This window comes from Drosophila arizonae, chromosome 4 (genome assembly GCF_054131065.1).
Source record: "Drosophila arizonae isolate 15081-1271.41 chromosome 4, UAZ_ARI_1.0, whole genome shotgun sequence".
NCBI lineage: Eukaryota > Metazoa > Arthropoda > Insecta > Diptera > Drosophilidae > Drosophila > Drosophila arizonae.
This window is the reverse complement of record NC_142924.1, coordinates 1,213,189-1,236,997: the sequence shown is the minus strand read 5'-3', so window position 1 is coordinate 1,236,997 and position 23,809 is coordinate 1,213,189. Positions and strand designations below refer to the sequence as shown.

At 45.8% G+C, this 23,809-nt stretch overlaps 7 protein-coding genes and 1 pseudogene across 18 annotated transcripts in view; 4 read left to right on the top strand and 4 right to left on the bottom strand.

The window, feature by feature from the left end:
• The first annotated feature begins 45 nt into the window (after positions 1-45).
• On the top strand, positions 46-2,452 carry Nmt (N-myristoyl transferase). Of its 2 annotated transcripts, none has more exons than XM_018008841.2 (3): positions 46-141; positions 413-684; positions 854-2,452. In XM_018008841.2, the coding sequence occupies exons 2-3, from the start codon at positions 417-419 to the stop codon at positions 2,065-2,067; spliced, it is 1,482 nt and encodes a 493-aa protein (XP_017864330.1). In that variant the 5' UTR covers positions 46-141; positions 413-416; the 3' UTR covers positions 2,068-2,452. The 2 variants fall into 2 exon arrangements, with proteins under 2 accessions (XP_017864330.1, XP_089322577.1); XM_089466451.1 differs by lacking the exon at positions 46-141 and adding an exon at positions 164-318.
• A 206-nt stretch (positions 2,453-2,658) lies between these two features.
• On the top strand, positions 2,659-7,915 carry RecQ4 (RecQ4 helicase). The gene is made up of 7 exons (XM_018008875.2): positions 2,659-2,857; positions 2,917-5,395; positions 5,448-6,099; positions 6,164-6,916; positions 6,987-7,162; positions 7,226-7,542; positions 7,605-7,915. Exons 1-7 carry the CDS (start codon positions 2,756-2,758, stop codon positions 7,836-7,838), a joined length of 4,713 nt encoding a protein of 1,570 aa, XP_017864364.1. The 5' UTR covers positions 2,659-2,755; the 3' UTR covers positions 7,839-7,915.
• Positions 7,916-8,043: 128 nt separating this feature from the next.
• On the top strand, positions 8,044-9,617 carry Prx4 (Peroxiredoxin 4). Of its 4 annotated transcripts, none has more exons than XM_089466453.1 (5): positions 8,044-8,149; positions 8,569-8,750; positions 8,813-8,930; positions 8,987-9,392; positions 9,453-9,617. In XM_089466453.1, the coding sequence occupies exons 2-5, from the start codon at positions 8,594-8,596 to the stop codon at positions 9,501-9,503; spliced, it is 732 nt and encodes a 243-aa protein (XP_089322579.1). In that variant the 5' UTR covers positions 8,044-8,149; positions 8,569-8,593; the 3' UTR covers positions 9,504-9,617. The 4 variants fall into 4 exon arrangements, with proteins under 4 accessions (XP_089322579.1, XP_017863131.1, XP_089322581.1 ...); XM_018007642.2 differs by lacking the exon at positions 8,044-8,149 and adding an exon at positions 8,166-8,493; XM_089466455.1 differs by lacking the exon at positions 8,044-8,149 and adding an exon at positions 8,166-8,493 and having other exon boundaries at positions 8,554-8,750.
• Positions 9,602-11,024, bottom strand: LOC108613873 (phospholipid scramblase 1-like). Its single transcript, XM_018007641.2, has 4 exons — positions 10,595-11,024; positions 10,037-10,521; positions 9,787-9,942; positions 9,602-9,731 (listed from the first exon to the last, which is right to left on the bottom strand). Exons 1-4 carry the CDS (start codon positions 10,689-10,691, stop codon positions 9,714-9,716), a joined length of 756 nt encoding a protein of 251 aa, XP_017863130.1. The 5' UTR covers positions 10,692-11,024; the 3' UTR covers positions 9,602-9,713.
• Positions 11,025-11,466: 442 nt separating this feature from the next.
• LOC108613872 (uncharacterized) lies at positions 11,467-13,378 on the bottom strand. The gene is made up of 2 exons (XM_018007640.2): positions 12,067-13,378; positions 11,467-11,910 (listed from the first exon to the last, which is right to left on the bottom strand). The coding sequence occupies exon 1, from the start codon at positions 13,165-13,167 to the stop codon at positions 12,100-12,102; it is 1,068 nt and encodes a 355-aa protein (XP_017863129.1). The 5' UTR covers positions 13,168-13,378; the 3' UTR covers positions 11,467-11,910; positions 12,067-12,099.
• Positions 13,379-13,743: 365 nt separating this feature from the next.
• Positions 13,744-18,605, bottom strand: iPLA2-VIA (calcium-independent phospholipase A2 VIA). Of its 6 annotated transcripts, none has more exons than XM_018007635.2 (8): positions 18,433-18,605; positions 17,349-17,521; positions 16,891-17,183; positions 16,533-16,832; positions 15,648-16,465; positions 14,948-15,588; positions 14,539-14,874; positions 13,744-14,473 (listed from the first exon to the last, which is right to left on the bottom strand). In XM_018007635.2, exons 2-8 carry the CDS (start codon positions 17,386-17,388, stop codon positions 14,241-14,243), a joined length of 2,661 nt encoding a protein of 886 aa, XP_017863124.1. In that variant the 5' UTR covers positions 17,389-17,521; positions 18,433-18,605; the 3' UTR covers positions 13,744-14,240. The 6 variants fall into 6 exon arrangements, with proteins under 6 accessions (XP_017863124.1, XP_089322572.1, XP_089322573.1 ...); XM_089466446.1 differs by lacking the exon at positions 18,433-18,605 and adding an exon at positions 18,173-18,391; XM_089466447.1 differs by lacking the exon at positions 18,433-18,605 and adding an exon at positions 17,582-17,926.
• Positions 18,606-19,258: 653 nt separating this feature from the next.
• LOC108612464 (lysozyme A/C pseudogene) lies at positions 19,259-19,766 on the top strand (annotated as a pseudogene).
• Positions 19,767-21,008: 1,242 nt separating this feature from the next.
• The window catches only part of mwh (multiple wing hairs), a 32,930-nt gene continuing 30,129 nt past the window's right edge, over positions 21,009-23,809 (bottom strand). For all 3 annotated transcript variants that reach the window (XM_018007632.2, XM_018007634.2, XM_018007633.2), the window contains 3 exons: positions 23,324-23,512; positions 22,908-23,240; positions 21,009-22,847 (listed from right to left, as the gene is read on the bottom strand). In XM_018007632.2, the coding sequence (XP_017863121.1) occupies positions 21,287-22,847; positions 22,908-23,240; positions 23,324-23,512 (2,083 nt within the window). In that variant the 3' untranslated portion in view covers positions 21,009-21,286. The remainder of the gene's footprint in view (positions 22,848-22,907; positions 23,241-23,323; positions 23,513-23,809) is intronic.

Here is a 23,809-nt window from a genome sequence, read left to right as displayed (position 1 = left end):
CAAACATATACTTTAACAATTAAAGCTGAAATTTGAATTCAACGTCAACGTTTCATGTCTGAGACGACACTATCGACAACTATCGATAGACAGTGCTGTAAGTTTTTATTAAATTTTCTGTTAATCACTTGAATTTAACTGGTAAGTATTGTTGCTAACATGTTTACAAATTTCATATATATAAACAGCTCACACACATTTTTTTACAAATATATTTAAATGAGAATGAAAATCGATTGCTGCCAAACTACAAATTAGGGTGGCCATTAAATATTATTTAGTTGTACATTTTATGTGCGAGATCTGGCAGCTGCGTTAGTGAGTCAGCTGCTAATAGTTTTGCGATTTCATTGCAATTATTTTTTTGCTAGCACATATTAATAAACTTCTTACAAATCCTCAAACGCAACAGAGAAATGCCGAACGATAATGCACCCGCAGCCAGTCCAGATGATAACAGTGAGCATGAACTAAGGCAGAAGACTAAAGAATTGGCAAACGCATCGGCGCAAATGCTAGCAAGCGCCGTTGCCGGCTTAAAAATAAAGAAGCCTGGGTCGGCGGAAAACGAAGCCAATGAGGCCAATGAGAACGAGTCGGCGCCCGCAGCAGCAGCAGCAGCAGCACCACCACCAGAACGGTCAACGCTGGCCAAAAATGGTGCCTATATATCGTTAGACTCTAGTAAGTAAAACAGTGCACGAAAATTCAATTGGAATGGGCGGCACACAGAATGAGGTTAGGTCCGACCAGGAATATACTGTGATTGTGATTGTATGTGTGCGGCCTGGACCATGCTGAATAGGAAGATCAATATACGGAGTATTTAATAATAATATATGTAATATTTTAGGCAAACAAGCACTGCTGCAGGCAGTCAATGAAGCAGTGAGCTTCACACGGCCACAGTCGAAGCAATTTACATTCTGGTCAACGCAACCGGTGCCAAAGCTAAACGAACTGGTGACCACAAATGAGTGCATCGAGCCAAACAAAGAGATTTCTGAGATACGTGCCGAGCCGTACACCTTGCCCAGCGGTTTCAAATGGGTGACAATCGATGTGAACGATCCCAACGACAATAAGGAGCTCTATACGCTGCTCAACGAGAACTATGTGGAGGACGATGATGCCATGTTCCGTTTCGACTATCAGCCAGAGTTTTTGAAGTGGTCCCTGCAGCCACCTGGCTGGAAGCGTGACTGGCATGTGGGCGTGCGGGTCGAGAAGTCGGGCAAACTAGTGGGCTTCATTTCGGCCATACCAAGTAAGCTGCGCTCGTACGACAAGGTGCTGAAAGTGGTGGACATCAATTTTCTCTGTGTGCACAAGAAATTGCGCAGCAAGCGCGTTGCCCCTGTGCTGATACGCGAGATCACACGTCGCGTCAATCTGACCGGAATATTTCAGGCTGCGTACACTGCGGGCGTGGTTCTGCCAACGCCTGTGGCCACCTGTCGCTATTGGCACCGCTCGCTGAATCCTAAGAAGCTGGTGGATGTGCGTTTCTCCCATTTGGCTCGCAACATGACCATGCAACGCACTGTGAAGCTGTACAAACTGCCTGACCAGCCCAAGACAAAGGGCTATCGTCGCATCACGTCTAAGGATATGGACAAGGCGCACAAACTGCTGGAGGAGTATCTAAAGCGTTTCTCCCTGTGCCCAGTGTTCACCAAAGAGGAGTTCCGTCATTGGTTCACGCCCAAGGAGGGCATAGTCGATTGCTTCGTAGTCGCCGATGAGAAGGGCAACATTACCGATCTGACCAGCTACTATTGTCTGCCCTCGTCCGTGATGCATCATGCCGTGCACAAAACCGTACGTGCCGCGTACTCATTCTACAATGTGTCCACAAAGACACCTTGGCTGGAACTAATGAACGATGCCCTGATCTCTGCGCGTAACGTCCAAATGGATGTCTACAATGCTCTCGATCTGATGGAGAATAAGAAGTTCTTTGTGCCGCTTAAGTTTGGTGCCGGCGATGGCAATTTGCAGTACTATTTGTACAACTGGCGCTGTCCAGCCATGCAGCCGGAGGACATTGCCTTGATACTCATGTAAGAATGTAGGTGGTGGATGAGTTGAAGAACCCGCAACAAAAAATGCATGTTAACAAAGAAGGAAAAGGAAACTGAAAAACGATTAAAATACAAACAAAAACGAGACAGAACTTGTTGACATTCTCGCCGAATCCACGTTTATTTACGCGCAAGCCCTTTATGTCCTCACCCCGCCCCACATTCTTGAAGGTTTAACTTGATTGAATTAAGTATTTACGCAAAAATTAGTGCACTAATTCTCTGATATCTTGTATCTTGTAATTCCTCGTTTAACGAAATTTTTGATTTTCCAAGTGTCACATGGAATGCATTTTTCAATTGCAATTGCAAGGCTTGAATACTATTTAAAAAATAAATAAATCAAATGAATACTACAAACTGAAAAAGTAATTCTTTGAATAGACGTTACACGTTGTGCTCCGCGAGGATGGATACAGATGGCGCATTGGAACGAAGGTCTCAATGATTACGTGCACAACTAAATAATAAAAAAGTATAATACGGATATTTAAATTGTAGTCAAGATCAAATTTTGGCGCCTATCGTATTAACACTTTGGCACTTTAGCAGTCTGGCAGCACCTGCAAAAAAGCGCGCGCTCAGCAGAAAAACAGGTGTGTTATGCTTGTGTGCATTGCTGTAGGTAATTTTGCTTAGCTGTGTTTAAATGTAGAATCGAATTGAAACCAATGGACGAATCAATTTATAAAGACAAGTATCAAAAGTACAAGCTGCGTGTCAAACTATGGGAAAAAGATTTCAAGAAGAAGCACGGCCGTGTGCCCTCGAAGGTGAGAGAGATTTAACTGAATGCTCTGTGGTACTGAAATTATAACTAAGTTTCCTATAGTACGACATAAGGGAGGCCAGTCAGGAGATACGCGACTCCTACAAGATGTACTACAAACTGAAGACCTCGTTTCTTGAGGAGACGTTGAACGATGTGCTCTGCGAGGACGGATTTGATGTGCTGGAAATGACGCAGTCCGAGGATCTGGGCGTCACTTTAATGGACCAGAGCCCCGAAACGGAGAGTGTCAATGGCGGACCCCAGCTGCCGATGGACATTACAGCGCTGATGCAGCAAAGCAAGGAGAACGCCTTCTCAAACATCAAGGATTTGCCCACGCCGCAGGCTCTGACGAATCTTATGAATCGTGACGAGAATCATGTAATACGCAAATTTGAGGCTGTCGAAGAGCTGGCGCAGAACGTGAGCGCCTGGGGCGAAAATGTGAGCAAGCAGCAGCCAGTAGCGGCACTGGTGACGTCGCCAACCGAGTCAGCCAAGCCGAGAACGCCCTGCGTGAAGCCGAGTGTCAGCAGCAAACTGTTTCAATCCTCGCGCAGCTTTGCCAAGCGTAATCCTCGCAAGCCGCTCTCCCGCGGTGCTCTCAATGTTAGTGCCACTGGATCGATGGCTGGCGCAGCTGGAGAGCAAGAAGAGCAGTTGCCTGATCTAGAGACCATACTCATACGCAAGGCGCAGGAGCACAAGGCAGAGGTGATTGCAGCCAATGCTCTGCTGCTTACCGATCACAAAGGACCAGCAAAGGAGCCCATTAAAACGCACGTCGACGAAGGTTGGCTGCAACGCAACACAGCTGAAAATTCGCTGGAACAGCCAAGGAAACTGACGGTCAAAGAGCCCAACAACAATGCGACTCCAGCTAGGAAAACAAATTATGGCTTGTCCAATTTAGATTTAAGCAAGCTAAGGGCAATTGACTCCCCATTGCCAACGCCTCTAGACGAGTCGAAGCCAGCGGATTCAGTTGAAAAGATGCAGGAGTCGCCTATAGCTTCAGCCTCAGCTCCTATTGAAGTTCCAGTTCAGGCTCCAGTTGAAGTGGCAATGGAAGAAGACTTCGACTCCAATTCCGATTCTGTTGTGGCCGACAGCGAAGAGGAAGCGGAGCAGCCGGAGTATAGGCACATAGCCAAGCGTCGACGCATCATGCCCACAAGCGAATCGCCAGGAACGGTGCCTGAAGTGGATCCTCATCCAAACGATCCCGACACAACCGACGAATGCAAGGAGGATAAAGATTTCTCAGCGGACGAGGATGGCGACGAAAACTACGAACCAGAGCTGCCCAAGTCCAAGCGCAAGCAGGCCACGGCCAAAAGGCAGAAACCGAAGGCTGAAAAGAAACCCAAAGTGGAGAAGGCAGCCAAGCCCAAGGGCACGAAGGCAGTCAGACAGAAAGCAGAAAAGACTGACAAGCCAAAAGTGGAGAAGGCAAAAGCCAAGTCCAAGTCGAGAGCGAAAGCAGCTGCAGCTACAGCTGCCGACCAGGTCGAGGAGGAGCTGCAGGAGCAGCCATTGAACCCCAAAGATCTCAAATATGTGCTAGCGCTCGAGTCGGGCGATATAACCTGCGTGCCACGCATCAAGCTCGACGAACTAGAGAAAGCTGACGAGACAGCTCAGCAGTATATTAGCAACTTTTCCAGTGGCCGGCCCACAGGGGAAGCTGCTGCCGCCTCCTCCTCTGCCTCTGCCTCTGTGAACGAGAAGCGAGCAGCTGCACGTCTGAAGCTGGAGGCGAGGATCGCGGCGGGCAAGCTGAATGAGAACTTTGTGACGATCAACATACAGAAAAAGAAGTTCTCGCGTGGCAAGAAGACCGTCAACTTCAGTAAGTACAAGAAGCAGCAGTGGAGGCACAAGAAGCGAGTGGCTGCCCTGGCCGGCCCCGACATGGACATGGGTGGCTGCGATGGAGGTGTGTTGACCTGTTTCAATTGCGGCCAGGTGGGTCATTTCGCGCAGCAGTGCAAGATCAAGGGCGATACGCTGTTGCCGCTGAGCGCGCAGCTGGAGGAGGACCCGTCGCCATTCCCCACGCTAGCTGAGGTCGAGATGATGGCCACACAGGGAGCCCTAGCGGCGCACAGTCGCAACATTGAGCGCCTGCCACAGGCAGCCAACACAAATGTTATTTATCAGCACGCTGACTCCAGCAGCAGCAGCAGCTGTGATGAGGAGGAGATTGCTGAGTCTGGCGAGAATCCCTCTGCGCAGCTGAACATGTCTAGTGATGAGGGGGACATTGATTTCGAGGCCTTGGATGCAGCTGTTGATGCAGCACAAGCACAGAAAGTTGAATCGCCCATTAAGAGCTATGTGGGCCATAAGATACCCGAGCAGTTCCTCAAGGAAGCCGGCCTGGATGCTAGCGCATCGAATGGAGGGGGACCAGCACGAACTCAGCATGGAGGTGTGCAGCCGCTCTACGAGCTCAAGGCGGATGGCAGTTTGCAGGACCCGACAGACGAGGTCATCGAGGCGCTGCACATGTTTGGACACAGCAGCTTCCGCAAGGGTAAGCTATATCCGTTCATTAGAGTCACTGATATATGGATGCCCCGTTGCAGGTCAGGATCGTGCTGTGATGCGCATACTCAGCGGCATGTCTACGTTGGTCACCCTCAGCACGGGCAGCGGAAAGTCGCTGTGCTATCAGCTGCCCGCTTACCTGTACAGTCGCCGTCTGGGAGCCATTACATTGGTCATCTCTCCGCTGGTGTCGCTCATGGAGGACCAGGTGACGGGTGTGCCGCACTTTCTGCGCGCCCACTGCTTGCACACGAATCAAACGCCACAGCAGCGGCTCAAGATTCAGCAGCTCATAGCCGATGGCGAGATTGATATACTTCTCGTCTCGCCAGAGGCTGTGGTCTCGGGGGAGCGTGCCACGGGCTTCGGTGCGATCTTGCGACAGCTGCCGCCCATCGCCTTTGCTTGCATCGATGAGGCGCATTGTGTTTCCCAGTGGAGTCACAACTTTCGTCCCAGCTACCTAATGATATGCAAAGTGCTCAAGAAGAATCTGGGCGTGCAGACGGTGCTCGGTCTGACGGCCACAGCGACGTTGCCTACTCGCATCAGCATCATCGAGCATTTGGGCATCACGGATGGGGAGCATGGCATAATAAGCGACACACCCTTGCCCGATAATCTAATACTCTCCGTTTCCAAGGATGAGAACCGTGACGCGGCACTGCTGCAGCTGCTCAACAGCCAGAGGTGGGCGAATCCTGAGTTCCTCGGTCTTACACAAATTATAAACTGCCTTCTGTACCCTTCGCAGATTCGAGAGCTGTCAATCGATTATCATCTATTGCACGCGGCGTGACGAATGCGAGCGAATAGCTAGTTTCATTAGGACCTGCATGCAGGACAAGAAATCGAATCAAGCACCCGACCAGACGAAGAGAAAGCGTAAGCGGGTGAACTGGCAGGCTGAGCCCTATCACGCGGGCATGCCCGCCTCTAGACGCCGCACCGTGCAGAACGCCTTTATGGGCAACGAACTGCGCATTGTGGTGGCCACCATCGCCTTCGGCATGGGCATCAATAAGCCCGATATTCGCGCTGTTATCCATTATAATATGCCGCGGAATTTCGAGAGCTATGTGCAGGAGATTGGACGCGCTGGACGTGATGGTCTGCTGTCGCATTGCCATCTGTTCTTGGACCCCAAGGGCGGGGATCAGAACGAGTTGCGTCGACATGTGTATGCCAATTCCATCGATCGCCATGTCATACGCAAGCTGCTGCAGCGCATCTTTGTGCCCTGCAGCTGCGATAAGCAGCTAGATGCGAAGAAGAACTCTGTGGAACCTAGGGCTGCAAGTGAGGCAGGCACACGGGAGCATATCTGTCCCGGACATGAGATCGGCTTCTCGGTGGAGAAGACAGTCGAAGCGCTGGACATTCCCGCCGAGAATATATCAACGCTGCTCTGCTACATGGAGCTGGAGCCACGCTGGTGTATGAATGTGCTCAGCTCGGCGTATATCATGGCCAAAGTGATATCCTACGGCGGCCCCAAATATCTGAAGTAAGTTATTATGTATAATGCGAGTATAAACTATTTATATACTATTTAAATACACTCCCTTACTGCTCAGACACGCCGCCAAAGAATGTCCTCCCCTGGCCATGGCCATCGCGCTGCAGATTAAGAACAAAACATTCAAGGAGGATGCAAACATTATAGAATTCTCCGTCGTAGACATCGCGGCCGGCATTGGCTGGAACAGCGGAGTGGTCAAGTATCAGCTAAAGAATCTGGAGTGGATGCAGGGTGTGCAATAACTCGTACTCTATGCAAATTATATTGGTATAACATATATTCTGTACTTACTAGTCAATGGCTATCCAAAGCGTTCGCCCATCTCAGTGAATTTCTTTGACCTGGGCTTTCGCATCAAGGCGCCGGGTGACTTCACAGAAGCAGAAATTGACGATGCCCTTGATACGTTATACACTCGATCGGTTATGCAGGAGCGCACTCAGCTCATCCAGTTGCAGTACGTGGCTCATGGGTTGTCCGCCGTGGCCTACAGCTCGTGTGGACAATGCTGCTCTGTGGATTTTCCCCAGGATCGCTGTGCCCAGTTGAAGGGCATTGTACGAAACTACTTCCGCAACGACTATCCACAAGACTTGGAGCTAGAAATTGAGGTAAGTCTTAGAGAAAAGGTTTCCCAAAATAGATCCACTATAACTCTTGACCATTCTTATAGCCAAGTGATGTGCCGGATGATCATATTATAGCTGATGTGCATGCTTTGATCAACATGTATCCCGACAATACGTTCAGTGGGCGCAATATAGCGCGTCTGTTCCATGGTATTTCTAGTCCGAATTACCCAGCCGTCATGTGGGGCCGTTGCAAGTATTGGCGTGCCCACACCAAAGTTGATTTCAATCGCATACTCAAGTTGGCCAACATGGAAATCGTTAAGCGGCGCACGTGATAAATTTGTTTTAGAGACTTAGTGTTTATTTTAATGTTCATATTTTAAATAAAATAATTACCATAATCCGCATAAAATGGTCTTAAACACAAATGAAGTACCGGAAGATCGAATAAAATTCAAAAAGACCGCGCAGCTGAATCGTGCGTTACGATTGGTTCATCTGAACTATTTGTCTTATATTAAATCGTGGAACATGCGATATCTTTTAATCGACGCATCTCTAGCCGGTGTTGCTCGTGCGCTTTGTTTGCTAAATCAACAACAACAGTTCAAGCTAAAGATATTTGTATTTTATATATGTATATAAGGTAACATCTGTGTATACTATCGGCATATATCAAAAAAGATCGAATAAGGAAACAAAATATACGTAAATCCGCGCATCGTATATGCTTTGTCTCCACTCGAGATTTAAGTTACATTTCAATTTTAAATTTCGATAGACATACTACAAAATATATTGTGTACTCAATAAAATTGATAGCGCTTATCACTAGTTAAGCCGCTACCCCCTTTCAATTGCACAATTGATAATCATTCATTCAGTTGTGGTTGTTTCTTGTGGAGCCACAAAATTGACTGCGTGGCTGTAAATTTCGTCTGTGTGCGTGTTTGTTTCTCGCTCTGAGTGGGTGTGTGTGCGTGCGTGTCTGTAAGTGGGTGTAGCCAAAGCCGAAGGCATCGCGTGTCAAATTGCGGTAAATGTTATTAGTCTCCCTCCTTGCAGTTAAGCGACAGTATTCAGCGGCATTATGTTTACCTACGGCAGTTTGGCTCTCCTGCTTTTAGTGGCATCAACAGCTGTGAAAGCCGATGATAATGAGTCCTGTTACTCATTCGCTGGTGGCTCAGTTTATCCCGCCGGCGAGCCCAAGGGTGACCACCAATTGCAGTACACTAAGGCCGTCAGTAAGTGACCAGATGCGCTAAGCTTTTACTTCTTACCAGATTAAATGCCATATATTCAACAGTTTCCAAGCCTGCGCCACAGTTCGAGGCCACCGCCGTGGTCAACAAAGAGATTGTGCAGCTCTCGCTGTCCCAATATCTGGGCAAATATGTTGTGCTACTCTTCTATCCACTGGACTTGTAAGTTAAATATAAACCCTTATTCGTACATATAGTTATACTTCAATCATATGCAGCACATTTGTTTGCCCCACGGAAATAATTGCCTTTTCGGATCGCATCGCTGAATTCCGCAAAATCAATACGGAAGTGATTGCTGCAAGCGTTGACTCGCACTTCACACACCTGGCGTGGATAAATACGCCGCGCAAGGAGGGCGGCTTGGGTAATGTGAAGATTCCCCTTCTCTCCGACTTGACGCATAAGATAAGCAAGGACTATGGTGTGTACCTCGAAGAAGTTGGTCATACACTGCGCGGCCTCTTCATCATTGACCAGCGCGGCGTCTTACGCCAAATCACAATGAACGATCTACCTGTTGGCCGATCTGTGGACGAGACGATACGTCTCGTACAGGCCTTCCAGTACACCGATACACATGGCGAGGTCTGCCCAGCCGGCTGGAAGCCAGGCTCTGATACGGTAATCAATAGCATATGACGCAATTGTTGCTTTATTTATTTCACTGACATGTGTTTGCAGATTGTGCCCAATCCGGAGGAGAAAACAAAGTACTTTGCCAAGAACAACTAGGCATTTTCTACTTAGCCTTCCTGCACAACCCACCAAGATTGGCTAGCAAATATATTCAAATTTAAATGACTGAAATATAAATAAAATGAATGCACACATTTTCCTTAAAAAATATATATGTATGTATATATTCCGGGCATTTGTACATAAAAGCAAATTGATGATTCTTTGATAGGGCTTTGCGATTATTCATGAGATTCCGAGAAGAGTTTATATACTAGCAATACTCTGCAATAGAAATGAAGTGTTGAATCAGATGTGTTTTTGGACAGCAAAGACTTACCAACAAAATGACGCCACCAAGGATTAAAGCTTTATAATTCGTATTTAAGCTGGAAGGAAACGAAGCAGAAAAATATGATGACTCCGTAAAAAGAGATTCCAATACTGGAAACTCTTTGGTTATAGTTCCAATCTGATGATCATGCGAGTCCCATATCTATTTACCAGATTGTGATAAAAACATAAAAATATATACATATGTATCTACGTATTAATATTTATGTATTTGCGATATACGCAGAAGTACAGACCGCCAGTGTGACCTTCGTTATATTTTTATAAAAGGGTGGACCGTCAATAAAAATCACTTCCTTGCCATTAGCGTCTTGAACGACATATTCAGTATATTTGTATGAAATGATCTTCAACACTTGGCCAATATAATGTCCAGGAGGTGCATAAACTTTTATTTTTTTATCACAGACGTTGAAGCAGGGACACAATGCGCAACTACAAGGATGGTCCAATTCCACTAATTTCGTTCCCGACTTATCCACAAGATCCATTTTAAATGGATATGAACTATCAAAAATAAATTGAAGGACCGACGGTCTCTCGAGACCCCTATAGACATTCTCGCCCTTTCCATTTTTAATCTGAAACATGAACTTTTTTGACGTATATTCTTCAAATGGCATCAGCCTCTGAGACACATATATCTTATCCAAAGAGGACAGTACTTCAAGACCCCGTGTTACACGGCTGTCCGATGGAGCAACCATCCACACCTCGTCTTCTTTGTATTGCATACATATACAAATAAATGTTCTATATTCATTCTTATATATTCATTCTATATTTGCACTCACTTTTCCTTTTTTCTTCTGTCTCTTTTTTGTCTTTGTCACCTTTCCTACTAGACGATGGCATCTCTCCAATTGCTTTTGGCACTTCTTTCATTTCCATTGTGATATATATGAACCACAGTATATACAAAGAATAAGTCCTTTCTTTAAAAATCTAGAGTATTGTAGAGTGTATTAATATTTACAAACAAAATTTACAACTTGCCCAAATTTGTCTGACTTAAAGTCTACTACATGCTTCATATTTTATCTACGTGATTATTTAAACTGTTTAAGCAACAAATTACTTGAATATCTTCATTTGTTTTTGAAAGAGCCCCCTAAGCGCGCAAAACTTAAAATAAAATATGCAGCCCTCAAGTTGTAAGACATCTCAAAGAGACTCGCTCTCTCGCCGCAGCGATGCTCGATATTCCGATGTATATGTACTTACTCACTGCGGCCATTCAACAAAATGACAAAAAGCTCAGCTGCAGCCAGAAACAAATATAGCTCGATGGCTGGTCACTTTAATCTTCTCAGTGGTGACACTCCGAACAGCTGTTCGATAAGTTCGATACATTTCTATTACGAAGGAGTATGTTCATCATGTAACACACACATATGCATATATATATATATATGTTTGTTTTCATGTGTATACATATTTATTTGTACATACATATATACATCCATATCTACGTAGAAATGTATAATTCTCTATGACAGCCCACGAAGCGACGACATTACAACGCCCTTTCTTAACTATTTCCCTTTACAGTATTTATGTAGAATCAATACGCCTCCTGGCAGATCGCTCAAATCTGTTTGAAAATTAAGATGTTTTCCAAACAATCCATATTTAATAATAATTTAAGATAAATCATAGTTGCTGATTTGTTTTTTTTTTTTATTTTCTGTTTAGTTTATCAGTTTTAAAGAAGTTTTTACCACACTTAACAAAGTGTTTTTATTTATTTATTTATTTATTTTTTTTTTTACTTTTATTGTAATCATTTATTTAATATATTGCAATGCTTGATTTTGTTTTAGGTGCTGTGGATTGCATCTCTATTACATAAATTGTATTTTATTTTGGCGCGCTAAACGTAAAGCTTAAAATGTAAACATATTTTGTTTGCTGGTGTGTATTTTGTTTTGTTTTGCATAAACAATGAAAACTTAAATGAAATACTTAATAAAAAAGATCGCATGAAACAATGTGTGTGTTGTGTGTGTGAGTGTTGGTTGTATGCTCCAGCTCTAGTGCGCATCCAGAGTTTCGTCAAACAAATCCAACTGCAACTCAACGGCAGCCAAATTAGGAAACGTAAAATAAACTGCAATTGAACAGATATGTAGATTGAAATAAACAAGTTAGCTGTGTTTGTATATTTGTAGATAAATAGACACTTAATTCAGTCATAAACAAAGAATTCAATACAAAGAAATGGGTTATGGAGTGACAGCTCTGATTGCTGATGTATTTCGCTTACCCATTGCAATTTGAGCCTGGTTTTTGTTTTCTTCTATTTGTTGTTAATGGACAGACGTTCGACACTCGCGAGCAGCTCGTCCGCTGTCTGTGATACGACCTGCTCCTGATCATCGCTGGTGCTTAGATTTTGTAGACGCTTCTCGAGTGCCGACAGATCCTCCAGCTCCTGCTGCTGCTTGACCATGTAGCGCAATATAAGCGTGGTCAGCATGCACATATCTTCCAGGATCGTTGCTGTCTCCGGGGTGGGATGATCGTAGCGATTGCGCAGCAGCCGCAATTTAGCCTCCGCCAGTTCCAGCGGCGATTTACCGCTCCGATCATACATGTGAACGCTGGCGCCACCCTGCAGCAGGATACGCACAACCACATTGAAGTTATTTGAGCTGGCCGAAATGACGGCCAGGTGGAGCGGCGTATTACCCAGTGAGTCGACCACGTTTGGATTAGCTCCATACTTCAATAGCTGTTGCACAATGGGTATATAGCCCCGGCAGGCAGCCAAATGCAGTGGACTACGATTAAATTCATCGGCGGCATTTGGATTGCCGCCCGACTCCAGAATCCGATTGAGCAGCTCAATATTGCAGGTGGAGGCGGCGGTGCGCAGTTTGCGATTGTTTGACTCGGTCAATATGTTGTTGTAGCTGCAGTACATCAGTCGCTTCATGCGCGGGCGCATTTTAAAGCTCTTGCTGCTCGATGGCAGTGTGCTCGGATGTATCAAACTCGGCAGATAGTCAACGTTCAGCGGCAATGGCGGTAAATGGGGTAGCGCAAAATGTTCTCGCTCACCTCCTGCGCCGACCCCTCCCCCTCCTCCTCCTCCTCCTCCACTACCTATACCTCCACCACCTCTGCTATCTCTGGTCAGCTGGAATGTGTTCGCATTTGGATTCAGATTGGGCCATTCGCCGTGTGTGTTGGGCGACGATGTCGGCGTTGGTGGCATCACTGGTGGCGGTGGTGTTATCATAATGCCCTTCGACACGGGCATCGTGGGCATAGACATTATACTGGGCAGCTCTGTTTCTTGTTCGATCGCTACTGCCGCTGGCACTGGCACTTCTTTGCCCGAGTCCACACGGTCATTGGACATGGCCGCTTGTCTGTGCGTGCGTGCGTATGTTTCTATTTACAAATTTATTGCGTAGCTTTTGCGTATGCACACATCAATTTTTTTATCTTTTTCTTCACGCGCTTCTTACTTTTGTCTGTATTGTTTGTATTTTTCTCGATTTTTTTCCTGTTTACATTTTGTGCGAGGTGCTGCCAACTTATCACGATTGGTGCTGCCAGCGCTTGCGCACCAGGTGGCAACGCTGCACTATTCTGTGAATATCGCAAATCAAGAAAAGCTCATTTCATCATTTAACCGATAAAATATTTCCATATTTTATATTCATTTAATAATTTTTGTGGTTGTATATATATTATTGGATAGAAAAAATCCTATTATTAAACACTTCTAAATCTCATCCTTTATTAAATAATTTCTATTTAATACAATAATCTTGTTAAAATAATTACATATATTTTGTTTATAAATTTGTTCTTTAAGAAATCTTGACCAATGCATAAGCCCAGAAAGTACATATGCTTATACATGTACATGTATGAAGCAATTGCTTCAAGGAAAACATATTCATAAACTATGAAAAATACATCCATAATATTACATCAAAAACGTTTATTCAAAATTCGTGCTCATCTATTTAAATTGCTATCAAAGCGGCACGGAATGTTTAAATATACAATATATAATTCAATTAGCAAAAATCAAGTACATACATACAATAAATACGTGTATTAATAATACGGATTTTGGACACGAGGTTCAACATATCTAGATTTCTTAAACAATAACACAATATTTCCAAATGTTTAAATTATGCCTTGTATGGAATCCTATTTTTGGATTTTATTTGTTTAATTTCTGGCAACGGATTTTCGACTGGGTCAGTATGTTAAAAGAGTGGTGTGCGTAGTGTGTTTAGTTGTTTCTGTGTGTGTGTGTGTGTGCGTGTGGGTGGGTGGGTGTGATTTAGACCGCGGGAAAGGGTGCTGAGAAAAGTTTATAAAACAAATAAAGAAGATCAATACACAGCTGTGGTAAAATGTAAACTTTTGAAGCTAAATGCCAATTGTAGCGGTCTAAATCCGTCTTACGCGCTATTTCAAGAAATTGATCATCTCAATAATTTTGTTACGATTGGTGTGCATGTACGCCTTGGTGTGCCAAAGCATATTGATAAGCTTCTGATCGTTCTTCTCGTCCATGGCAATGTCCTCGCTCAGCTGCGGATTGAACCTAAAGTAAGGTATGCCAATGGTGCTGCACCAGGCGCGGGCGCGATCAACGACCCGTCCATCCGAGCAAGTGGCCTGGTCCACAAGCAGATTACCTGCAAGTTGGAGGCAATCAATCAATAAACTGTTACAATTCATTAAAAAAACGTGTCGCTATTACCAATCGTAGATATGCCGTAAGCCAATTTAGCCGTATCCCAGATACTTTCAGGCCGGAATACATCAATATCCTTTAGTTCCGTGACGGGTATGTGACCCGTGCCAAGCGAAACAACCACTGAGACCGGCACAGCTTCTGCTTCGCGTCCAACACTACGTAGCGCCATGTTATATTCATGGATTTCAGTCATGGCATCCAATGTTGGATTATTGGCGATAAGTCCGCCGTCCAGAAAGCGTCCAAATGCACGGAAATATGATGGAGCTGCTCCAGTTGCACGAGCAGCACGCCACACTAGCTGTTCCTCAGGCTGTGGCGGCGGTATGCGTCGATTACCTGGCAAAGTTCATCAATTGAAATGTGAATTAGATCCGAGATGAAGTGATTAATTTAATTTCATTGTTCTTACTTATGGAAGTCACAATGCCTAGTATATCACTGGCGCTGGTGTAGTTGCGGAACAGATGAAGATCGACGGGCTTACGATCTGCCATAACTCCAGTCACCATAATCTTGGGATGCTTAATATCTGTCATGACATTAAACTCGCCCAGATTATCCTTAAGTATTGCCTCGAAGTATTCGCTATTATACGGACGCGAGCCCACAAAGCATTGTTCCTTCATGCGTAGGTAGAGACCCATGCACTGCCGCATGGTCTTGCCACACCCCAGGCCCAAGGCCAGTATGCCGCCAGTGCTGGTGCCGGCGATCCAATCGAACATATGTATGATGGGCGTTCGCGACAGCTTCTCCACCTCGAGTAGCATTTGGACGAGCACTAGGCCACGTATGCCACCGCCATCCAAGCATAGCAGACGCCCGCGTCCGTATGGCTTATCGCCGACTTCTGGAGCAATGGGAGATGTGGGCGACGGCAGCTGTTCTGGACTAGCTATGCCCGATGGCGGCGTGGCCGTAGCACTAGCTATGCTACTCGATGAGTTCTCCTTCTCATCTGCATTCACTTTAGTGGTAAACATGCCCAAGAGAGCGTCCATGATACTCTGACCCTTTTGCTCTTTCTCCGTATCAACGACAACAGGCATTCTGTATGGAAGGTATGAATGTTTAGTAAAAGTAAACAAATCGTATCTCTATCTACTCACTGTGGGGGCTGCTGTTTTTCAATGATTCCATTGGCTGCTGCGCCCAGAAAGCCGCTGACCATTTGTCGACTGGTGGTTGCCAGCATATTTTCAATGTGCTCTCTCTGCTCCACGGATTCTGGTGCCTCTGGCGGTATGCCATTGTAGGAGCCCTTGGGATTGCAGCCGGGCGGACACTTTGAATTCGGGTCGGAGCAACGCTTGGCACCCACCGAATGCAATATGTATAATATTTCGTCCTCCTTGTTGCCGCTGGCATCGTTGCCAACCATGTGACGCGGCGTCTTTCCCGCCTTGTTCTTCAGATTGATGTCACAGCCGAAGACCACCAGACATTGGACAATGGGCACTAGTTTCTTCTCGATAGCAATGTGTAGAGCAGCATTCCCCTCATTGTCCAGCACATCGATATCTGCGTCGTGCGCCAGGAGCGTGACCACGCATTCGAAGCGATTGCGAGCCACCATAACATGCAGTGCGGTGCGTCCATCGAAATTGGTGGCATTCACATCGCATCCCTCCATGATGAGGGCGTGCAGGGTTTCTCGAGAGGAGCACCAGTGCAATGGTGTCCCGCCATATTTCATATCCTGGGTGTAGAGCTTGCTGGCATTGGTGCGCAGGAACGAGGCCACCGATGTGGGTGTCGATGTCTTATACAGTTTGCTTATATTCTTGGCATTCAGGTTGACATCGGCGCCTGCGAGCAGCAGAGCCTTCACATTCTCGGGCTTGTCTGTCAAGCAGGCCAAATGCAACGGCGTGCAACCGTCCGAATTGAGGTGGTTCAGATTTACAGTGCTGTTCTCCGTGAGCAGCTGCAACGAAAGCGGAACAGTTGAATGGTTGAGAGCAGATCTAACCAAGTCTTCGACTGTCACTCACATTGATGATCTCTTTGGATGTGCTGGCGGCATAGTGGAATACCGAATTGCTGTTTATGTCCAAGTGCTCGATTTTGCTAAGAGGCAAAAGCAGCTTTACCATTTCTATGTGACCCTGTTTGATGGCCAGCTGAAACGGCGACATGAGTGTTGTATGATCTGCCACATCGATACACTGCAGCACCTTGGGATTGCTGATATATTCAACCAGATTGAAGTAGGCAACCAAATGGGCCAACGTCCACGACGGGTTATCCGAGAGGGCATCGCACACCTTTTGCAATCCATTAACATTGTAATACTGCAAGCGGAGAATAATTAATATGATTGTTTCTGATGCCATTATGCTGGTCACATACTTCCTTGACAATGCCCACAAAGACAGGCAGACGCTGCATAAAGGTATTGAACTTCTCTTCCGCCTCCTGCTGGACGGGCGAACGGTAGAGACTGAAGGAAGTGGTGTTTGAATCGGAGGTGGGTCGCTGCAGCACAATCTCGTAGACGGCGCGCTTATCGCTGCTGTTGTAGGGCGGTGCGAACAGAACCATTGCATCATCCCTCGCCATAACCTGCAAGGTGCCCAACGATTCGCTCTTGATTTCCAGAACTTTGTTCGGCGGGGTATCTCCGCCCAGCAGGCGCTGCAGCACTGTAAGTTCAAGTAAGCAAATAAATACATATAATAAAAATACAATAAAACCGCAAAGTCCAGTAAGACGCAACAATTGGTAAAAAGGACAGAACGCAAGAAAAAACAATACCAACAATCATAACAATTACGAACATCAAACATAGAACATTGAGAAGCAAATACCAAAGCCAGAGGCGAGTGCTCCAAAGGCCATCCAAGCCATGGCTTCCGTATATATCAGCAGGTATGTATATGATGCGTATTTGAACTTTGGAATCTTTCTTGATTATGATGTTATACAGATGGAGGGCAAAAATGTCAGTGCGATTTGAGATTTGAATGTGTAAGCGATGAATCTACAGAAAATAAATGTATTAGCAATATGAATTGTAAGTTGCGGATTTTGCGCTTATTACGTAGAAGATTTTTCTCTATCCGAAAGCAAGAAGGGAGAGGGAGAGAGCGAACGAATGAACAGGGGACAGGGCAAAACAATGCATTGTTGCCAACAAGTCAATAACATCCGATGCTCTACACAAATAATTGCAAATAGTTGCACATATCCATTAGGCCAAACTGGCCATTTAGTTATATTGCCCTAAGCTTAAATATTAGCTAGTAAGTTAGAGTGGGACGCGTGACACGAGCAACGTAGGAACAACATTCTTAGCTGGGGGAACGACTGCGCGTGATTCGGAACATTGGCTTGGTTCGTGTTCTAGAAATAGCAGAAAATAATTGCACTCATCTCATCTCTAAGATGAGCACTTAACTACCGCAATTATTTTCATAGATGTATGTATATATGTACATTTGTTCGTCACAATCGTCTTATTGAAACCGTTATGACACATGTCTCGGATAGAGTATAGAAATGTGAGGGCCGTTGCTGTGTGCCCTCATCATTTTTTCTTTTTTTTTTTTTTTGCAGCGATTCAACCGTGACTCAACTAGATAAACTGATAAAATGCTTTGTGCTCTGAATGATTTTTATGCATATTATATACGTTTAAACAAGGGCAACAGTTTTTGGCCAACATTAATGCGGTGCCCTTCCGTCTTGCTAGCCTTGCACTCTGTAACGCCACATTTCTCGTTCTTTCCCCGTTTCAATTTGGCGTGCCACTCAATCAATATGAGAGAATGCTTTTCAATTATCTTTCTTTTGATTGCGTCTGTGTGTAGTGTGCCTGTGTTAGTCGTCGAATGTTATTTTTGCTGTCCAAGTTGAATTTAGCCAATGTATCAAATTTATAACAAAACCAACCGTTAAACATTTCGCCGCCGCTTATTCAACACCAAATGCTTTTATTTTGCACACTTTTTTTAATTCACTGCTAATTCGTCGTTGCTTTTTGCTGATTAAAGTAACTACAAGCCGTCCCGTCCGACCGAAAGAATTACTCTTGATAACAAGTTCGTTCAACGTTCTACCTTTCGTTCCTTTGAATCGGTAGCTCACTCAACAAGTTTTATAGCAATGAGCAAATTACACATACGAATTATTGCAATAGTTATAAAAGAAAATTAATTCAAAAGCCCACATTTGTGTTATTGGAAATGACCTAATAGCAATTACTTTTCTAATAAAAATTCAATTTCTTGTTATGCTATGTTGTTTATGCACTCGATGGTATATCTCATATCGTTATCGTTAAAATATAAAATATCGTTATCGTTCAATTTAGCAACCTATGGCTCTAAAACCTTACAAGCTCAAATATTTGCGGAAAACTATGATATTTAAATATTTAAAGGAATTATATAAAAATATTTTATATATTATGTATATATTTATATTTATAACAATATATAATATGTACATATATATTTTGTATATTATAATTATCTGCTTCAAGACGCAATCAATAATTATTAAATAAACATGTTATTCATTATTGATTGGGGAACGGATATTGTATTTATGTATTTAAAATATGTATGTATGTATTTATAATATAATATACTATTATTATCAGTTCGGCTGTTAATTGCGATCATCGAGAAAGTTGATTAGGAAGCGTCGCGGCACTTTCCATATCATAGATAGGGCCTACTTAGAGATATTCGGGGGCTATAAAAGCTGCAGTTTTCGGGAGACTCGACATCAGTTTCTGAAAATTGTAAACATGAAGGCTTTCATCGTTCTGCTCGCACTGGCTTTCGCCGCCCCCGCTTTCGGTCGCACCATGGACCGTTGCTCCCTGGCTCGCGAGATGGCCAACTTGGGCGTTCCCCGTGACCAGCTGAACAAGTGGACCTGCATTGCCGAGCACGAGAGCTCCTACCGCACCGGCGTTGTTGGCCCCGAGAACTACAACGGCTCCAACGACTACGGCATCTTCCAGATCAACGACTACTACTGGTGCCAGCCTGCCAGCGGTCGCTTCTCCTACAACGAGTGCGCCCTCAGCTGCAACGCCCTGTTGACCGATGACATCACCAACTCCGTCCGTTGCGCCCAGAAGATCCAGCGCCAGCAGGGCTGGACTGCCTGGTCCACCTGGAAGTACTGCGATGGTGCTCTGCCCTCCATCAACGATTGCTTCTAAGCTACTCTCCCCTTCTTGATTCTTGAATATAATACAAAATTACTTGAAACACTGACTTTTATCTATTTATATATTTTCAATGCCTCTAGTGGGCGGATCGGAAAAATTTTAAAACTACATAGTTCTGACTTAAATTTAAATTGAAAATTGATGTGATTTGCTTTATCAGGTGCACCGTTTCCTCTTTTTATCTCCGCAGCGATCAGCTATGCTGCCGCTGAGAGCAAAAGTTTAACGAAAATGTTTGTAAGTTAACAGATGAACAGAAATCAGAAGTAGGGAGGTATACAGTAATTAAGTTACATTTTACTTAACAGTGTTTTATAACCCACTGTTCTTAAACAGTGTTGATTATGTTAAACAACAGTGAAACAGCAGTGTTACACTAATACACTGTTAATTAACATTTTCCACCCTACTACGCATTTCTGTGCGCCTAGTACTTCCTAAACTACTACAGCCATTTTGGTAAAATACCCGGCTCACAGCAATGAGGAGTAGTGTGCAAAATGTTCGTTAACATTGCCATTAGCAGTATACTGTTACCATACTGTTATTTAACAGAGTAATAAAAGTGCGGTAATTGTGTACTGCTAATATACTGTTAACTAACACTTTTCAACCTTCTACTCATTTCTGTTCGCCTAGTGCTTCCAGCATTTCTATAGCTATTTTGGTGAAATACCAGGCGCACAGAAATCAGAAGTAGGTGTAAAATACTCGTTAGCATTACCATTAACAGTGTACTGTTACCATACTTTCAGTTAACAGAGTAATAACATTATTCTGTAATAATAAAATGTTATCTTTTTCAAATTTTGGCCCCAACGGCCACAACAACAGGCCCCTAAAATTATGCAACTATATTTTGTAAGGAGATATTTGTAACTGTTGATTTTTAAATTTTAATTGAAGATGCGCTTTAACTGAAAAATTAGAGATATTTTAGAATACAATGTACTGCAAGAGAGCCAAATAGACTGTATGAGGTACGGCTTGGTATTCTGACGAGTCATGATGAATACTGCAGCTTGCACTACTTTGCTTTTTAGCTCGAAGCAAATGAATACCTCCTAGAAAAAGCAAAATGAAAATAAATATTGTTAAAAATAAATCCGTATTAATTTATTTACTGCTCTATTTCTATATTTCTGTCTCATTCGAATTCTATTTGTTCTCCATTTATCTCTATCTCTCGCTCGCCCTCTCTCCCTCTCTCTCTCTATGCGTCTATTCCTTCCTACCTAACTACCAATTCACCCACATCCACAGTCCAATGAAACAATTCTGATTGCTTTTATCTACTAAATTATTTATTGTAAAAAATATAAATATGATATTACTGCCGTAATCTAGACATAGGGAATGACTTAAGAGTAAGGTACCCGATTGAAGCTGCCACCCAATCTATGCTACGAAATATGAAGACCTATATTATCCTCTAGCAATCAACGAAAAGTGAATGGAAAAAATAAGACTTATGTATAGACGAGTATATATCGTTAGCCTAGGAGCTATTCGTTTGTATTGCACAGGAGCACAGGAGTATCTGGACGAGGTGGTGGGGCTTCAGTACAAGCCCGAGGGTAGGTCCGTCACCTTGGAGCCCTGCGTGTAGGAGCGCGTGCGAGCAGAGATCTGGCCAGTGAGCTGACCCGATCCCGGGTAGTCGAGCACCGAGCAGCGCATTGCCGGATTGCTGCTGAAATAGATCTGTTGATTGCTTCGCGACTTCTCGCGCACATTGTTTCCCTCGTTGTTGTGGGCCTGGCCATCGGCGAAGGCTGCCTCGAGCCGCTCCACATTCTTGGTCACTCGGCGTGCTTGCAGTGCGGCGGTGAGATCGGGCTTTGGATACTTTTGGGGCGTATTCATGCCAGTCATAAAGAAGACACCGTTAAAATGCTGCGCGGGCGGCGTCGGTGCTGGCGTCTTGCTCGACTGCTGTCGCTCGTGCTGCACCGTCTCCTGGCTGCTGTTCCTCAATGCCAGCATTGTTGGATCGTTGTCGTCGTGCCGCGCATTCATTATGACATCCAGTAGCTCCCGATTGGTGCTCGCATTGTAGGCCGTTGCGGCGGCGCTTGGCTCCGCCTCGGGCATTTCGGTCGAGGGCGCGTCCAGTGCGTAGGACCGCTCCAGCTCCAGTTCCCTGTCCGTGCTGTCGTAGTCCACCTCATCGAAGAACGTCTGCATGGCAGCCAGACGCTCGACGGCCGTCGTATCCGCTGGTATGAGCATGCCATATTGCGAGTCCTCTGGCTCGGAGCAGTCCGTGCGCGGCACTAGGTGAGCCAAGGATCGGGACTTGCGTGGCGGCTGTGGCACAATGTTAACCGGCACAATGTCCTGCTCCTGTTCGAGTCTGCGCTGCTGATGCTGCTGCTGCTTCTGCTGTGCCTGTTGCTGTTGCCTGGTGTGGGCAGTCTGGCCCGACTTGGCTGTTGGGGTCTGGCTGGAAATTTGCTTCTCTGCCTCGCTCACTATGTTGTCCAGCTCCTCGATGACATCCTCTATGGTAGCGGCGTCCTCGTCGTCCTCCTCGCCCTTGCGCGCCGTAGCCTTGCGCGACTGCTTGTGATGCTTGGACTTGGAGGGCAGCACCAGTATGGGCACAGGACTGAGAGAGGCGCCCGTTTCGCTGCTGCTGATGCCCTCGTCCTCGTGCTCCGAGCAGCTCTGTTTGCTGCCCGCTGCTGTCTTCGAGGTGGGCGGCACCTGGCGTGGCAGTGCGACAGGCTGATGCGCCTCCACGGGCTTGAAGTTCGACTCCTGTGCGCCCTGCAGCCGAAAGATCTCGCGCTGCAGCTCTGCGCAGCGCTCCTGCAGGCGTCGCTCCATCGATGTGAGCACGGCCTTCTCCTCATGCAAGATCTGGACTCGACGCTCCAAGATCACCATCTGGCTGCGCACTCGATCGGCATCGCGCGCCTGAGCCATCATCTTGTCCACGTCGATGTGCAGCTCATTGAAGCGTTTGATCTCGGCCCGCAGCGCATCCAGCCAGGGCGAGGAGGAGGATATGGTTCTGGCCAACGTGCTGGTCTCTAGACCAGCCTGGCAGAGCTCCGCTTGGATGTACAAGCGCTGCTGCAGGCTGACGGCGCTCTCGATGAATGTGTTGAGGAATCTATAAGGAACAACGGGCTGATTGAGCAGCTGTTGGTTAGAGTCTAGCGTAGTTACTCACTTGATGCCAGCGCACTGAAGTTCTCCCGAGCCACCGCCGCTGTTGAGGATGCCGATGAGCAGCCGGAAGCGCACGGGCTCGCTGCAGCGCAGTCGCAGCGTGGACATCGCCTCCGAGACGGCGGTGTGGCCAGCGGCGCTGATCTTCTGCCCACCATTGCCCTGACCGAACGGCTGCCGATCGCAGGCAGCGGCGAGCAGCTGCAGAGCCAGGATGCGTCCACGTATGCCTTGTCCCGTGGCCGAGGAGGCGAGTGGCATGAGACCCACCGGTGTGGTGCCCAAGCGGGCGATGGCATCCAAGGAGCGGGAACAGCAAATGCTCAGGCATTGTCTGGCGACGATCGGAAGCGAAAAAGAGAGACAGGAGACGGGGTCAGCGATTTCTTAAGACAAGATATAGATTCGGTTACTTACAGGCAGGAGAGCTCGTCGAGCAAGGCTCGGCGCTGATAGCTCTGCGGATTGCGCGACATGGCCAGCGAATTGGTGCCAGCTGCCTGTGGGGCGGGCGCATTGCTCGCCTGCGCCATCTGAATGGCACGCAGCACCTCCAGCAAATGGCTAATGCCATCCGAGGGCGTGGTCACAAACTCCTGCACGAAGCTGCAACGAGAAATCAAAAGACAATTAAGAATCTTACCCTGCACTCGGACTTGTATAATATACACTGACTGCATCATGCCACATTATCTCTAGACCTACTTAAACAAGTAAGAAAGCTCTAGTCGAGACTGCTCGACTACGAGATCCCCTGAACCCTTGGAGCAATAGATATTTCAATAATTTTTCGCGTCTTTCAGCTTACACAAGAAACACGCACACACACACACACACAGGCACGTACGCACACACAGGCATACATACACACACACGCATACAGACACACATACACACACACAC